General features: G+C 43.7%; 2 protein-coding genes across 4 annotated transcripts in view; one reads left to right on the top strand and one right to left on the bottom strand.

Annotated features, from left to right (window-relative positions):
- The first annotated feature begins 535 nt into the window (after positions 1-535).
- SAP18 (Sin3A associated protein 18) lies at positions 536-15,945 on the top strand. Its single transcript, XM_036297560.1, has 4 exons — positions 536-682; positions 799-908; positions 15,416-15,538; positions 15,773-15,945. Exons 1-4 carry the CDS (start codon positions 611-613, stop codon positions 15,927-15,929), a joined length of 462 nt encoding a protein of 153 aa, XP_036153453.1. The 5' UTR covers positions 536-610; the 3' UTR covers positions 15,930-15,945.
- The window catches only part of SKA3 (spindle and kinetochore associated complex subunit 3), a 46,075-nt gene continuing 42,863 nt past the window's right edge, over positions 14,587-17,798 (bottom strand). Inside the window, exon 9 of one of the 3 annotated variants that reach the window (XM_036297557.1) lies at positions 14,587-15,067. In XM_036297557.1, coding sequence (XP_036153450.1) covers positions 14,966-15,067 — 102 coding nt within the window. In that variant the 3' untranslated portion in view covers positions 14,587-14,965. The remainder of the gene's footprint in view (positions 15,068-17,798) is intronic. The other 2 variants (XM_036297554.1, XM_036297555.1) reach the window with 2 other exon arrangements.

Here is a 17,798-nt window from a genome sequence, read left to right as displayed (position 1 = left end):
AAAATCTATGGAAAAATATCCTCAGGGGAGGATTAACAACAGCAACAACAAAAAATAGAATGTCGCCAACACTACAGAAGTACCTCCTTTGCCCCTGTGATCACAACCCCCCCTTTTTTTCTCAGACGTAATTACCATTCTGCCTTTTGTGATAATTACTTCATTGCTTTTTTATATATATAGTTTCACCACCTGGGAATACATTCTGAGCAATATAGTAGTGCCTGCTTTTGAATGTTATAAAAATAGATTCAAATAGTATATATTATTTTGTCTTCGGCTTGTCACACCATCATGATGCTTGTGGAAGTCTTGACACACACAGCTGCAGCTTCACGTAGCCGTAGTTTGTTCATGGCCCCGAGTCATGCCTTCGAGGACGCCCAGAGCCGCTTTGTCAACGACGCCGCACGCGCAGGCGGCGCCGCCGGGTTCGCGCTCGCACGCTCAGGGCGCCGGAGCCAGGGACGCCCCGCCCCGCCCCGCCCCGCCTCGCCCCGCCCCGCCAGGTTCGCCGTAAAGCCTCGAACTTCTCGCGAGACGCTTCATTCGCACGCTCGCTGCCGGGATCGAAGGTCAGAGCGAGCTTCTCGGGGACCACTGGAGGAAGATGGCGGTGGAATCGCGCGTCACCCAGGAGGAAATTAAAAAGGAGCCGGAGAAGCCAATCGACCGGGAGAAGGTGAGGGGTCGGGATGAGGTGGCGGAGGGCTGGCGGGGCGCAGAGGGGGGCCCGCAGGCGGTCGGGATCCGCGCTGGCCGGCTTGCTTCAACCCTTGCCTTTCCTCCTGCCCGCAGACGTGCCCGCTGCTGCTGCGCGTCTTCACCACCAACAACGGGCGCCACCACCGCATGGACGAGTTCTCCCGCGGGAACGTGCCGTCCAGCGAGCTGCAGATCTACACCTGGTGAGCGGGCGGCGCGGGCGGCGGGCGCGGGGGGTCCGGTGGCTGGGGAAGCCGCCTCCACTGGGGCCTGCGGGCGCCGAGCTCACGCAGTGAGGATTTGGCCGCTGAGTGAAAGGATTGGCCCGCCTTGTAACGCTTCGGTGTTTAATTGTGAACCCTTTGCGTTGAAAAGAATTGTGGCGGTTCGTTACGAAAATAGTTTGTAGACTGTTAAGAAGCGGTAGGCACCCTTAAGGGGCTCCTGGTTGAGTAAATGATGCTGAGGTAACAGGCTCATGGGAGCAGTGCTGTGCAGGGATGTCTGTTATCCTCAAAGAGCACTTTCACCTGAGGTTGAATCTTAGCTACCGTAGCATCCACAAATAATCAACAAAACCCAGTGATTGCTGATCTGAGGTTGAACGGAAAGGCTGCTGCCTTGTGTTACCTGCCCTGAATGTATATCCCTTGTGTACCTGGAGTCTGGCCAGGCATGGCACATACTGCAGACTACATGGAATTCCTTGGTTTGTTATCATAATGGCTTTTTAGTAACAGTAAAAGATATGATTATTTAAACTTTGTGTGTTGTGGTAACATTTGCCATTTAACTGTTTTGTTTTTTTAAGATATATTTTTATTTCAGAGCAGAAGGGAGAGGGAGAGAGAGATAGAAACATCAGTGATGAGAAGAATCATTGATGGGCTGCCTCCTGCATGCCCCCCACATGTGCCCTTGACCAGAATGGCACCTAGGACCTTTCAGTCCCAGGCTGAAGCCCCATCCACTGAGCCAAATCTGCCAGAGCTATATATATATTTTTTTGAAAAGAAGGTGTAGTAAGGAAGGAAGCTCAGTGGATGTATAGTAAGCTCAATCTAGTGAGTTTATTAGAGCAGATGAATACTAAATAAGATGTAAGGGTGAAAATGACCCTCTACTCCCAATCAAGAAAAAGGATTACAAAAAATTCTGTCCTAAACTGTCCATCTTATCTAATAAAAGAGAAACATGGTAATTGGCGTACGACCGCTACCCCTCCCATTGGCTAATCAGCAAGATATGCAAATTAACTGTCAGCCAAGATGGCAGCCAGCAGCCAGGCAGCTTGAAACTAACATGAGGCTTGCTTGCTTCAGTGAGGGAGGACTCCAAGGTTCCCCGCCTGTCGCTGTAGGCCTCTGAGCTGCAAGCAACTATGTAACAAACATAGAAGCTAAACAAAACCCCAGAAACCTGCCGGGCTTCAGCCAGCAGGATCGCAACATTGTAAGCAAAGGCCAGAAACCTACTTTCAGCAGTGGAGGCCTAAGAGCTGGAGCCAAGCCTCAAAGCTAAAGCTGGCCCAGAATAAAAAAAGAAAAAAAGGAGCAGTTGGGAGCTTCAGTCACCCCCAGCCTGAAAACAGCCCTCAGCTCCTCACCCAGACTGGCCAGGCACCCCAGTGGGGACCCCCATCCTGAAGGATGTGTGACCAGCTGCAAACAGCCATCATCCCCTCACCCAGGCTGACCAGGCACCCCAGTGGGGACCCCCACCCTGATCCAGCACACCCTTCAGGGCAAACCAGCCGGCACCCACCCATGCACCAGGCCTCTACCCTATATAGTAAAAGGGTAATATGCCTCCCAGCACCGGGATCAGCGTGATGGGGCAGCGCCCAAACCCCCTGATCGCCCTGCGGCTCTGTGTGTGACAGGGTGCGGCGCCCCAACCCCCCCCCCCCCCACACACACACACAGGCCCTGCTCTGTGTGTGACAGGGTAGAGCCATAACCTCCCCATCGGCCCTGCCCTGAGTGTGAGAGTGGCGGCACCCCAACCCCCTGATCGGCCCTGCTCTGTGGGTGATAGAGGGCGGTGCTCCAACCCCCTGATCAGCCCTGCTCTGTGCATGACAGGGGGCTGCGCCCCAACCCCCTGATAGGCCCTGCTCTATGTGTGACAGGGTACAGAGCCCCAACCCCCCTGATGGGTCCTGCTCTGTGAGTGACAGGGGAAATGCCCCAACCCCCTGATAGGCCCTGCTCTGTGCATGACGGGGTGGCGCCACAAACTCCCCGTCGACCCTGCCTTGAGTGTGACAGGGGATGGTGCCCCAACCCCCCAATCAGCCCTACCCTGAGCATGACTGAGGGTGGCATCACAACCTCCCGATCGCCCTGCTCTGTGTATGACAGGGGGCGGCGCCCCAACCCCCCAATCGGCCCTGCTCTGAGCCTGACCAGGGGCTGTACCTAGGGATTGGGCCTGCCCTCTGCCACCCAGGAGCAGGCCTAAGCCAGCAGGTCGTTATCTCCCGAGGGGTCCCAGACTGCGAGGGCACAGGCTGGGCTGAGGGGCCCCCCTCGCCCCCAAGTGCACAAATTTTTGTGCACCGGGCCTCTAGTGAAATATAACCAAACAAGGAAAGACAACTCCTCCTATACCTCAAAATGGTGCCGAAAGACATTCTGAAAGAGCTCTACCCAGAAGCAGTAATGAGAGATTAGTTAACAAAGCTTGGGAATTCTCAATTTGTAGAAGTGGGCTGAAGAGCTGTAATGTAGGCAGCCCTGAGACAAATCAAGGAAAAAGGAGTGGAAATCATGAGGAACCCAAGGCACTCTGTGGAGTTGGGGGAACAAGCCAGATGCCACAGAGGTGCTAGCTCTCTTGTACTTGGGAGGTCATCAAACAGGTTATTGGAAGTGAATTACATAGGTCACTGTTTCAGACTCAGCCAGAAAAATAGTACCAGTAAAAGCTCTATATTAAGAGATTTATTGCAAATTGGCTTACACCAAGCATGTCAAACTCGAGGCCCGCAGGCCACATGGGGCCCACAATGAATATTTTTGCAGCCCAGCCAATATAATGGTATGTAAGAAACATTTTAATAAAAATTTTGTAACTTAATTTTTACAGTATCCTGTTATAACGTTCGCTAATGACTGATTACTATAATCATGTTGCATTCATTTCCCTTACATGCCTTATGCACAGGCGCACCATTTCTCTCCACTAATACTAGCAGTAAATATTTTAGCAGCCGATTTCCACGTCATTAGTTTTGTACTGACTTGTTTGGTGTGCGCAACAGGAAATATTTCACTTTCGGAAAATAAGAAAAATAGGTTTATTTGCATTATGCTTATTAATTTGTGCAGTTATTCAGTGTCTGGTAAGTTAATGTTCAAGAAAAATTAATTTTTATTAAAATGTTTTATGATTTTGTTATAGTTTTCTTTTGTGGCCCACATAAACTTAAACCTTGTTTATTTGGCCCGTGTTAACCTTTGAGTTTGACATGCTTGGCTTACACAATTGTAGTGCCTGAGCACCTAAATCCTAATCTGGAAGGCAGGCTATCTGGAAGCTGGAACTCTCAAACATGTGAGAAAGCTGTGTTTGAAGCCTGATAAGACCCTCCTAACTGATTGAATCAGGTGTGCTCACATTATCTGGAATAATCCCTTTAAAGTATAACTGATGATAGACTTTAATCCCATATATAAAATACAAATCCTCCTTGACCTACCATGCGGTTATTGTAATGTCCCAATAAACCCATTCCCATCATAGTTGGAAATATAAATCGAAAATTTAATACATTTAATACAGCTACACGGTAAAGTATTGGTTGTTTAACCTTGTGATCGTGTCCTGTATGTCTGTACCTTACACAACACCTGAATTAGTGGGATTTTTTTGTTTTTACGTGTTTGTTTGTTTTTTGTAATTTTTATTTATTTTATTTATTTTTGTTTTTTTTATTTTTTTCACATTCAGTATTCTGTATTGGTTTCAGGTGTACAACATAGTGGTTAGACAATCATATACTTTACAGAGTGGTCCCCCTGATATTTCAAGTACCCCCCCCCCACCCGTACATAACTATTAAAATATTATTATTTTCTCCCCTTGACCTCTCCCCAGCCACTCTCCCTCCCCCCCCCCCCCCCCAGCACATGACCTCATTGTTCATTGGCTGAATTAGTGTTTGATTGAATAACTGGGAGCTTAAGTTCGCCAGATTGACATATAAAAGTGACCCTCACAGTTAACCAGCAAAGACTTCAGCCCCAAGGGAGCTCTTGCATTCTTCACCCCTATACTCAGCTTTATTTCGTTGCTTTAAAATTATTATTAGCCTGGCCGGCATAGCTCAGTGGTTGAGCATTGACCTATGAACCAGGCGGTCATGGTTCAATTCCCGGTCAGGGCACATGCGCAGGTTGGGGCTCAATCCCCAGTTGGAGGCATGCAGAAGGCAGCCAATGGATGATTCTCATCACTGATGTTTCCATCTCTCTCTCCCTTCCTTTCTGAAATCAATAAAATTATTATTATTTGTTAATCCTTACCCAAGGATTTTTCCCCAAGGATTTTTAGATAGAGAGGGAGAAAGGGAGGAAGGAAGAGAGAGAAAGAAACATCCATGTGAGAGAGACACAGCAATTGGTGTCTCCTTGCACTCACCCTGACCGGCGCTGGGATTGAATTAGCAAACCAGGTATGTGCCCTTGACAGGGAATTGAACTTGAGACCCTTTGGTGGGTGGACCAACACTAACCACTGAGTCAGGGCTATTTTTTGTGTCTTTTTTCTCCTTTATTTTTTTTTTTAAATATATTTTATTAATTTTTTACAGAGAAGAAGGGAGAGGGATAGTTAGAAACATCCATGAGAGAGAAACATCAATCAGCTGCCTCCAACACACCCCCTACTGGGGATGTGCCCCCAACCAAGGTACATGCCCTTGACTGGGATCGAACCTGGGACCGTTCAGTCCAGAGGCCGACGCTCTATCCACTGAGCCAAACCGGTAGGGCTTCCTTTTTTATGCTTGCTTTTTTTGTTTTGTACTCAAGCTTTAGACTAGTGGTCAGAAAGCAGCACTTGGCACTCCTCCACCTATTGGTCTGGGAACATAGTCCTCAGCAGGTCGGAAGCTTGTGGAGGACTCACACTGTCAGAACTCATAAAAGGTGTGAGCGGAATTCCCAAAGTTCATTATGAGCAAGATGACAATATGGGAGATGTTTTTAGAAAAGAAGACGGAATCCTTTCTGGTACAGTTAAATATATATTGTGTACCAGGGAGTAATTGATTACAATAAACAGCATCAGAATATCGGGTTACCTCCAAGACATTAAAAAAAACCACTCTGGCTTCAGACTTCATGCCAACATTGGAGATCACTGGGGACAAAGTTAAAATAGGGTTGCAGAACAGAATTTGAACTCTGACAAAGTAAAAATAAGCTACAAAAGTACAAGATGAGAGGAAGTAAACAGAATCTTTCTCTGATGTTTTACAATTCCTTCAATTTGACTTCAGTTTTTCTTCTATTAATTTCAAATTAAAGTAAACCTAATTTGTTAAAAAAAATATGTATAATATCTGATGAGCCCTCTATTAGTCAAGTATTATCAAGTATTAATACTTAATATTATCAAGTATTATAATATAGCATTGTGTGTATGTATAAAAAGATGCCTAGAGTGATGTTAATCTGGCTATTTCAGGTTGGTGAGATTTGGCATATAATTTATTGCATTCTTGCATATGGCTTTTCTTTCCCTATTTGTTTGTTTTTTTATTGATTTCAGAGAGAAAGGGAGAGAGATAGAAACATCAATGATGAGAGAGAATCACTGATTAGTTACCTCCTGCACAACCCACACTGAGGATTGAGCCCACAAGCCGGGCATGTGTCCTGACTGGGAATGGAACCGTGAACTCTGGGTTCATAGGTTGAGCCATGCCAACCCGGCATCCTTCCCCCTTCATTATTATTTTTTTAATTTATTTTCCCTTTATTGATTAAGATATTACAAATGTGACCTTATCCCCCCCATGTCCTCTCATCCCCCCAATCCTGCCCTCACCCTCACCCCCTGTTGTCCACATCCATCGCTTATGCTTATATGCATGCATACAAGTCCTTTGGTTGATCTCCCCCTCACCCCCACCCTCCCCTACCTTCCCTCTGAGTTTTGAGCATCTGATTGATGCTTCTCAGTCTCTACATCTGTTTTTGTTCATCGGTTTATATTGTTCATTATAATCCACAAATGAGTGAGAGCATGTGATATTTATCTTTCTCTGACTGACTTATTTCACTTAGCGTAATGCTCTCCAGCTCCATCCATGCTGTTGCAAATGGTAGGAGTTCCTTCCTTTTTACAGCTGCATAGTATTCCATTGTGTAGATGTATCACAGTTTTTAATCCATTCATCTGCTGATGGGCACTTAGGCTGATTCCAGATCTTAGCTATGGTGAATTGTGCTGCTATGAACATAGGGATGCATATATCCTTTCTGATTGGTGTTTCTGTTTTCTTGGGATATATTCCTAGAAGTGGGATCACTGGGTCAAATGCAAGTTCCATTTTTAGTTTTTTGAGGAAACTCCATACTGTTCTCCACAGTGGCTGCACCAGTTTGAATTCCCACCAGCAGTGAACGAGGGTTCCTTTTTCTCAGCATCCTCGCCAGCATTTGTCATTTGTTGATTTGTTGATGATAGCCAGTCTGACAGGTGTGAGATGGTACCTCATTGTTGTTTTGATTTGCATCTCTCGGATGATTAGTGACTTTGAGCATGTTTTCATATGTCTCTTGGCTTTCTGAATGTCCTCTTTTGAAAGGTGTCTATTTAGATCCTTTGCCCATTTTTTGATTGGATTGTTTACCTTCCTTTTGTTAAGTTGTATGAGTTCCCCGTAAATGTTGGAGATTAAACCTTTATCGGTGATAACATTGGCAAATATGTTCTGCCATGCAGTGGGTTTTCTTGTTGTTTTGTTGATGGTTTCTTTTGCTGTGCAGAAGCTTTTTATTTTGATATAGTCCCATTTGTTTATTTTCACTTTAGTTTCCATTGCCCTAGGAGCTTTGCCAGTGAAGAAATTCCTTCGGCATATATCTGAGATTTTGCTGCCTGTGGATTCCTCTAATATTTTTATGGTTTCCCGTCTTTATCCATTTTGAGTTTATTTTTGTGTATGGTGTAAGTTGGTGGTCTAGTTTCATTTTTTTGCATGTGTTTGACGAAATTTCCCAGCACCATTTATTGAAGAGACTGTCTTAACTCCATTATATGTTCTTGCCTCCTTTGTCAAATATTAATTGAGGATAGTGGTTTGGGTCGATTTCTGGGTTGTCTGTTGTGTTCCATTGGTCTATATGTTGTTCTTGTGCCAGTACCAGGCAGTTTTGAGAACAGTGGCTTTGTAATACAGCTTGATATCTGGTATTGAGATCCCTCCTATTTTCTTCTTCTTTCCCAGGATCGCAGCAGCCATTTGGTTTGTTTTTTTTTTATTCCAGATGAATTTTTGGAGAGTTCTTTCTAGATCTGTGAAATATGCTGTTGGTATTTTAATGGGGAGTTCATTGAATCTGTAGATTGCTTTGGGTAGTATGGACATTTTGATGATGTTGATTCTACCAATCCATGAACACGGTATGTTCTTCCATCTGTTTATGTCTTCCTCTATCTCTTTTTTTCAATGTCCTGTAGTTTTCTGTGTAGAGGTCTTTTACCTCCTTAGTTAAGTTTATTCCTAGGTATCTTAATTTTTTTTTTGGTGCAATGGTAAATGGGATTATTTTTTTAAATTTCTCTTTTTGTAAGTTCACTATTGGCGTATAAAAATGCCATAGATTTCTTGGCTTTCATTTTGTATCCTGCTACATTGCCAAATTCATTTATTAGGTCTAATAATTTTTTGATGGAGTCTTTAGGGTTTTCTAAGTACAATATCATGTCATTTGCGAGTAATGACAGTTTTACTTCTTCTTTTCCAATTTGGATGCCTTTTATTTCTTCTTCTTGTCTGATCGCTTTGGCTAGCACTTCCAGTACTGTGTGGAACAGGAGTATTTAAAGTGGGCATCCCTGTCTTGTTCCTGTTGTTAAGGGAAATGGCTTTAGTTTTTGCCCATTGAGTATGATGTTGGCTGTAGGTTTGTCATATAAGGCTTTTATTATGTTGAGGTATGATCCCTCTATTCCCACTTTGCTGAGCGTTTTTATCAGAAAAGTGTGTTGAACTTTGTCAAATGCCTTTTCTGCATCAATTGATTATGTGATTTTTGTCTCTCAATTTGTTTATGTGATGTGTCATGTTTATTGATTTGCGGATATTATACCAGCCTTGCATTCCTGGAATAAATCCCGCTTGGTCATGGTGTATGATCTTTCTAATGCAATGCTGGATCTGGTTTGCTAGAATTTTGTTGAGGATTTTAGCATCTGTGTTCATCAGGGATATTGGCCTGTAATTCTCTTTCTTTGTGGTGTCTTTATCTGGTTTTGGGATTAGGGTAATGCTGGCTTCATAGAAAGAGCTTGGAAGTGTGCCTTCCTCTTGAATTTTTTGGAATAGTCTGAGAAGGATTTGCTTTAGTTCTTTGAATGTTCGGTAAAACTCCCCTGTGAAGCCATTTGGTCCAGGGCTTTTGTTTGCTGGAAGCTTTTTGATTACTGTTTCAATTTCATCAGTATTTATTGGCCTATTCAGGTTTTTTGACTCTTCCTGATTGAGTTTTGGAAGCTTGTATTTTTCTAGGAATGTGTCCATTTTGTCGAGGTTTTCCAGTTTGTTGGAGTAGAGTTGTTCATAGTATTTTTTGACAGTCCTTTTATATCAGTGGGGTCAGTTGTTATTTCACCTCTTTCATTTCTGATTTTGTTTTTTGGGTCCTCTCTCTTTGTTTCTTGGTGAGCCTGGCGAGAGGTTCATCAATCTTGTTAATCCTTTCAAAGAACCAGCTCTTGGTTTCATTTATCTTTTGTATTGTTTTTTTGGTCTCTATGTCGTTCATTTCTGCTCTGATCTTTATTATTTCCTTCCTTCTGGATACTGTGGGCTTTTCTTGTTGCTCTCTTTCTAACTATTTGAGTTGTAGGGTTAGATAATTTATTACCAGTTTTTCTTGTTTTTTGATGTAGGCCTGTAGAGCTATGAACTTCCCTCTCAGGACTGCTTTCATTGTGTCCCATAGATTTTGGATTGTTGTGTTTTCATTGTCATTTGTTTCCAGGATGCTTTTTATTTCTTCTTTGATCTCTCTGGTAACCCAGTCATTATTTAATAGCATGCTATTTAGCCACCAAGGGTTTGATTTTTTTCAATGTTTATTGTAGTTGATTTCTAGTTTTATGCCATTGTGATCTGAGAAGATGCTTGTTATGATTTCTGTTCTCTTGAATTTGAAGAGACTTTGCCTGTGTCCTAATATATGGTCTATCTTTGAAAATGTCCCATGTGATGGACAACAGGGGGATGGGAGCATGAGTGTGTGTGGGGGGGAGGTTGGGGGTTAATGGGGGGGATGAGGACACATTTGTAATACCTTAACTAATAATAAAAATAAAAATAAAAAAGAAAGAAAATGTCCCATGTGCACTGGAGAAGAATGTATATTCTGTAGCTTTGGGGTGAAATATTCTGAAGATGTCGATTAAATCCATCTGATCTAGGAGTCATTTAGGATTGCTGTTTCTTTGCTGATTTTTTGTTTAGAGGATTTATCCATTGGTGTCAGTGGGGTATTAAAGTCCCCTACGATGACTGTATTGCTATCGATCTCTCCCTTGATATCTTCCAGAAGTTGTTTTATGTATTTGGGTGCTCCTGTATTGGGTGCATGTATGTTTACCAGAGTTATATCTTCTTGTTGAATTGCTCCCTTTAGTATTATGTAGTGGCCATCCTTATCTCTTGTTATGGCCTTTACTTTGAGGTCTATTTTGTCAGCTATAAGTATCACAACCCTAGCTTTCTTCTCATTTCCATTTGCCTGAAAAAATTTTTTTCCATCTCTTCACTCTCAGTGTGTGTTCTGAGGTGGGTATCTTATAGATAGCAAATATATGGGTCATGTTTTCTTATCCATTCAGCTACCCTGTGTCTTTTGATTGGAGCATTTAATCCCTTTACATTTAATGTTATTGAAAAGTACTTGTTTATGGTCATTTTTATTCTTAATGTTTGTGTTTCTTCTTGTCTTTCTGTTTCTTCTTTTTACAGCAGTCCCTTTAGCATTTCTTGCATTGCTGGTTTGGTGGTAATAAACTCTCTTAGCCCTTTTTTGTCTGTGAAGCTTCTGATTCCACCTTCAATTTTGAATGATAGCCTTGCTGGGTATAGTATTCTTGGATTCATTCCCTTGCTTTGCATCACTTTGTATATTTCATTCCATTCTCTTCTTGCCTGGTGTGTTTCTATTGAGAAGTCAGCTGATATTCTAATAGGAGATCCCTTGTAGGTAACTTTCTGTCTCTCTCTGGCAGCCTTTAGGATTCTTACTTTCTCGTTGGTGTTTGCCAATTTAATTATGATGTGTCTTGGTGTTGGTCTTTTGGGGTTCATCTTATTTGGCACTCTATGTGCTTCTTGGACTTGTGTAGTTTTTTTCTTGCCAGTATCAGGGAAGTTTTTTGTCATTAGTTCTTCAGGTAGGTTTTCTATTCCTTGCTTTTCCTCCTCTCCTTCTGGGACCCCTATTAAGCGAATGTTGTTTTATTTTGCGTTATCCCAAAGCTCCCTTAGGCTCTCCTCTTGCTTTTTAAGTTTTTTTTCCAGTTGCTCCTGTGTTTGTGTGTTTTTTTCTACCTTGTCTTCTAATTCGCTGATGCGGTCCTCAGCCTCTTCTAGTCTGCTGTTTAAGCTTCCATTGTGTTCTTTATTGCAGCTATGTCGTTCTTCATTTCCTCTTGGTTCCTTTTCATGCTGGTGACATTCTTACTCAGTTCCTTATAATTCTCATTGAGTTGTGTGTATTTGTCATCCAGCTGTTTGAGCATCCTTATAACCATTACTCTGAATTCTTTCTCTGATAAGTTAGTAGCCTCAATTTTATTTAATTCCCTTTCTGGTGACTTCTCTTTTTCTTTCCTTTGTGGATTGCTTTTTTGTCTTCCCATGTTTTGCTGTAATGTTTTAACTGTAGCTCCGATTGCTTTGCTACCCAGTTTCTTTTGGGTATGGTGCTACTGGTGTGACTTCTCAGATCTCCTGGGCTTGGTAGTCTAGTGTAGCTCCCTACTTGAGCTATTTGGGTTCTCTTGATGTAGGCCTGTGAGCTGGAAAGGCGCAACTGAGGTGTATAGAAGTCAGCAGCCTTGGAGGCGGTGTCCCAATTTTTGCTGTCTTGTGCCCTTGGTTGAAATCACGCGTGCCCATTGGGGACTCACAGTGGCACCCAGGAGCTGTCTGTTGGGGTGGTGGGGTTCAGGAGGCCTGCGTTCTGGAAAGGCGAGACTGTGGTGTCCAGAGTTCTGTTGTTGTGGGGTGGGCAGACTCAGCTTTTGCTGCTGCCTCCGTGGTTGGATACACGCGATCCCAGCGGCAATTCACAGGGGCACCTGTGGTGTGTTTGCCTGCAGGGTGTACTGACACACTCTGAAGGGCCCTGGCACTGAAGCCACTGGATTGCAGTGTCTGTGGGCAGGTATCCCAGTAGAGGGAATTCAGCGTTTCTACAGCCCAGCAGTGCACCCCTGTTTGTTTAAGTGTGTGTCGAGCAGGGCTCACAGTAGGACCCCAGGGCTGCCTGTGGAGCGGTGGTTTTGGGAATCCTGCATGCTGGGAAAGCATGCAACTGTAGTGTCCAGAGTTCTGCAGCTGTGGGGTGGGGAAACTCTGTTTTTGCTGATGCACCTGTGGTGGATAGGCGTGCGTTCCCGGTGCTGGTATACAGGAGCACCCGCAGTGAGTTTGCTAGCGCAGGTGCACTGAAGCACTCTGAAGGGCCCTGGCACGCTTAATCGAGGCCTTTGGGCAGGTATCCAGGATGGGTGAATTCAGAATTTCTACTGCCCAGGGGAGTGCTTCCCTATTTGTCCAAGATAGGACCCAGCAGAGGCCCACTGCGGCTTCCCAAAGTGCCCTGTGGATAGATGGGCTCAGGGGGAGTGAGCAACTCTGGCAGTGCCTTTCCAGGGCGCTGAGCTCTGACGCACTCTTAGGGACCCTGGCGCTGAAGGGCCCTTGGCGCTTAAGTTGCGCAGCCCGGTATATGTGGGCAGTTATTCAGGCAGAGGGAATTCAGAATTTCTACTGGGGGGCAGTGCGCCTGTGTCTGTACAAAAATCACACCCAGCTGGGGCGTACAGTGACTCCCAAGAGAAGTCTATGGAGTAGTGTGACTCGGAGACCTGCGTGCTTGAGACCGCGAATGCGATGTCGGAGGTCTGCCACTGGGGTGGGGGAGGCTGCACTTACTGCTGTGGGCGTGGTGCTCCTTTGGAGGTGGAGATCCCAGGGTCTGCGAGTCTGCGGGTGGGTAGCAGGATTTTGGCTGGAGTGGCTGCTGGGTCGCAGGCAGTATCCCAGGCCTGTCTGGGTGGTGGTGCTGATGAGTTCCTAGAAGAGGCCACTCTCCCCTTTAAGATGGCGTGGGCTCCGTCCTTCCCCCTTTAAATAACATGTTTCAAATTGGGAAAGGCAGTCTTGCCCAGCTTCTCAGCCTTTGCTGAGGCTGCAGAAAAGTGGCTTTGGGCCCAGAGCATTTCCTTGCAAAGAGATAAAAGAGCCCTCACAAGCCCGTGCTGGCATATCTCTTTGGGAGTCTCTTTTCCTGTTCTGGATTTGATGTGTGTGCTTTGTTCTGCTTAAGCATCATATGGCACCTACCCAACCCCACTGCTGTATCCAGGAGCTTTCACCTGCAACACAAGAGGCATGCATACAGACCACCTCTCTGCATTGGCTGCAGGGTGAGACCTGCTGGCAGTGGGGGACCTGCATGCATCACTTATTGAAGTGGATCTTGCTTGTCTTTTAGTGCAGTGGTCGCCAACCTTTCGGACCTCATAGACTACCAGTGGTCCATGGACCACCGGTTGGCGACTGCTGTTTTAGTGCACATAAAGTGTTCATGTTTTTCTTAGCAACCTGCAAACCATGGAGTGGGGTGATCTGGGCTGCTGCTTCTGGTGGTGGATGTTGTTATGCTCTTTGCTGCCCTCTACAAAATGGGACTCCTCCCCAAAGTTGGAAACAGGTGTTGCTTGCTTGACATGTTTTATAAAAAAAAGAGAAACTTAAAAAAAAAAAATGGAGACAGAGATGAATAGAAGTCAACAAACATATAGAGTTAATTAATGAGAGGTTGAAATAATAAAAACAGTAATAGTGGGAATGGAGAGAAAAATAGATTTGACCTGTATTTAGGAGGTTAAACAATACAATAGAGATTTGAAGAATTAGTGCTTAGGTTTATGACCTGGGCAACTAAGTGGGTGATGGTAGTTTTGATGGTAATATGCGAGGAAGAGTATGTTTTGTGGGGAATTCTGTTTTGTTCTGTTTTGGGTATATGAAAGATTTGGCCACAGCGAGTGGATGATGATGTAGTCATCCTGGATGTTTTCACTCTCTGTGGTTAAAACCATGGTTTTATTTGAGTATGATGTAGTGTGGAGATTTGTAAATAGGTGCAAAGTTAAAACTAAGTGACCTGTTGGGCATTTGACTCCCTGCTTGATGATGTAGTTTAGAAATTTCTTTTTTAAAAAATATATATATATTTTATTGATTTCAGAGAGGAAAGGAGAGGGAGAGAAAGAAACATCAAGGATGAGAATCATTGATCAACTGCCTCCTGCATGCCCCCTACTTGGTATGGAGCCTGCAACCCAGGCATGTGCCCTTGACCGGAATTGAACCTGGGACCCTTCAATTCGCAGGCCAACGCTCTATCACTGAGCCAAACCAGCTAGGGCTAGATTTCTTATTCTTAATCAGTGCCTGGTGTCCTTGAGTCATTTTATAGTGCCGTATTAGGCAAATGTTCCAAGTTCCAGGTCATCCATTTCATTTTCCCAGTTGTCATGAAAGAACACAATATAAAAATTTATATTGGTTTGTTACTACTTCCAAGATGCTTATCTTTTAAAAGATTTTTTCCAGATTATGTCATATTAACTCAAAAGACAATATTAAGTTCTGTGTTTCAGATAAATATGTGCAGGGCAAGAATATACATTGTGAAAGGAGCCTGTGCTTTGTCAAAATTTTCCTGTTTCATCTGCTTCTGGGCTCCATCTATTGTAAAACTCACCATAAGATTCCTTCTTAGGAAAAACACTGCACATCTTCATGAAAATACTTTCCTGTCACATTCATTCCAATGTGCATTCCAATTCCAGAGATTCTAAAATTGGGAAAGTATGTGTCCTGGAAATAATGAAACAATTATTTTAAGTGTTTGGATTAATTTGGAATAGTTACCATTAAAGGGGTAAATCACTAGGCCAATAAGGTGATAGCATATATAATTCTGAAGCCTCTGTTAGCAATAACAGCCTGACTTTAATTCATCAAAATTTCAAATATTGAGGCTGGTAAGGGGACTATTTGGGGGACAAATAGTATTATTAGATGTTTTAAAATTAACTGAAGCATAAAACCGTGACAGTTTCTGACATAAATCGCAATTCAGACACAATTAATTCTTTGTATGTCTATATCCTTGTTACATTATTGCTGATTAATGAAATATAATGTCTTTTTTTAAAAATTCAGGATGGATGCCACTTTGAAAGAACTGACTAGTTTAGTAAAAGAAGTCTACCCAGAAGCTAGAAAGAAGGGCACACACTTCAACTTTGCAATTGTTTTTACTGATATTAAAAGACCGGGTTATCGGTAGGTAACTTTATTTTTAGTTCCTATAATATCTTTTCCCTTTTGATATATTTTAACTGATGGGGGTAAGTCTTTAGTGAATCTGATTAGTGGAAGGAATATCGATTTGTATTATCTTAATATCTGGTTTATTGTGCTGTAAGATGATGGAGCAGATCCAGTTCCATGTTCACTGTGTAGTATGTATGGAGCTGCATGGTTTGGGAACATTAACAGTTGGTTTCTTTCCTGCAGGGTGAAGGAGATTGGCAGCACCATGTCCGGGAGAAAGGGGACTGATGATTCCATGACCCTGCAGTCGCAGAAGTTTCAGATAGGAGATTATCTGGACATAGCGATCACCCCTCCGAATCGGGCACCACCTCCTTCAGGGCGCATGAGGCCATATTAAATTTTATTGACTATTTCTTGAGTTTATTTTCATTCAGTTATGTAAAACAAATTTATGCTTTTTCCTCCCCTTTTTATTGCCATTAAGCCTTTAAACTCTAAACAAATTGTAATGCATTTATTTAGGAGTTAGGTTTGGCTGTGCTGTGGTATGAATAGTAATAGAAAGTCCATGTTTCAAGTCCTTCTATAAAATATGAAGTGCTCTTAGCATTCTATGTAAAACTGTTGTTAAATATACATGTGCAATCAACCTGAGTGTGAAAATTAATGGAGGCATGGGAACTGGGTTTGAGTATTTGGGGTTTGTGCTGAGTAGTGGAGGATAGTGAGCTTAATGTCAAGTGGGGCAGAACAAGAAAGCCATCTATACTATTAAAAGGGTAATATGCTAATTAGGGCAGACATCCATCCAGACAGCCACAGCGGCTGCGAGGCCCTGGGCTCAGGCAGCCTTGAGCTCCAGTGGCTGTGAGGCCTGGGGCTCAGGCCTCACAGCCGCCATGGCCAGCGGTGGCAGCAGCAGCAGGGTGATGGGGGCGGCACCTTCCCCTGATCATCCTGGTCGCCTCACACAGAGGCAGGCCAGACACTGGCAGTAGGACACCCCTTGAGGGGACTGCCCCCCACCCCCCCGCACGAATTTTCGTGCACCAGGTCTCTACTAGGATTATAATTAAACTAGAGGCCCGATGCACAAAATTCATGCAAGAGTAGGCCCTCCCCCAGATGCCAGCACCGGCTTCCCTCAGGCCGCCGGCAGGCACTCGGGACCTGGGCTTCCCTTGCAGCCCTGGTTTCATCCGGAAGGACATCTGGTCTAATTAGCATATTATGCTTTTATTATTATAGATAGCATGAGTTTGTGGCCTAGACAAGGGTGTGGAGTTAGAAAAAGGATCTCTGTGCCTGAGCATGGCAGCAGAGGCATTTTGGAAGTTTGAGCTGATGCAACTTGAAGAGCCTTGTGATTGAAGAAATCGGCCTGCCTGAATCATGGCACAGTCAAAATACAACTCTTCAAAAAGCTAGAGAAGAGAATGGGTGCCACAGTGAGGGCTTTTTATGTTTTAAAGATGGGGAGGACAGGAAGCAGGGTTAGAACTTAAGGTAAACCTTCCACCCTTATCCTGAAGAAAATCTGAAAATGGAAGAGGAATCAAGGCCAAGTGAGAAGTGCCAGGAATGAGGTCAAGTTGGGTAAGGGATATTCACACATCCTGCTAAATGCTTATAAGTGAAGACAGTCGTCTCCCCTTCTCTGTTGGGGACACTTTCCAAGATTCCCAGTGGATACCTAAAATACCAGAGAGTACTGAGCCCTATGTATACTGTCTTTTCCTATACATTCATACCTGTGATAAAGTTTAATTGGTAAACTAGGGAGAGTATGAGATTAATAACCATAACTACTAATAAATAGGACAGTTGTAACGTACTGTAATAAAGTTATGTGAATGTGGCATTATTAAGTAAAATACGGGTTACATGAACCTAAGCACTATAATTGATAACTGAGAAATCAGCTGATACACTCGACAATTGTCAGCCATTATTTAACTTTTTTTTTTTTTATTGATTTCAGAGAGGAAGGGAAAGAGATAGAAACATCATGATGAGAGAATCATTGATTGACTGCCTCCTGCATGCTCCCTACTGGGGATCAAGCTCACAATCTGGGGTTATACCCTGACTGGGAAATGAATTGTGACCTCCTGGTTCATGTGTTGATGTTCTCTACCACTGAGCCACGTTGGCTAGGCAAAGGTCAGTCTTAAAATCTTGTCATGCTGTGGAATTGGCCTCTCTGCTGCATAGTAAGTTAACAGGTAGCAAAGGTAAGCCTGGAACTAGATCCAGTGTCTTTTTT

This window comes from Myotis myotis, unplaced genomic scaffold (assembly GCF_014108235.1).
Source record: "Myotis myotis isolate mMyoMyo1 unplaced genomic scaffold, mMyoMyo1.p scaffold_m19_p_3, whole genome shotgun sequence".
NCBI lineage: Eukaryota > Metazoa > Chordata > Mammalia > Chiroptera > Vespertilionidae > Myotis > Myotis myotis.
The sequence above is the reverse complement of the archived record's forward strand: the minus strand, read 5'-3'. Positions and strand labels throughout refer to the sequence as shown.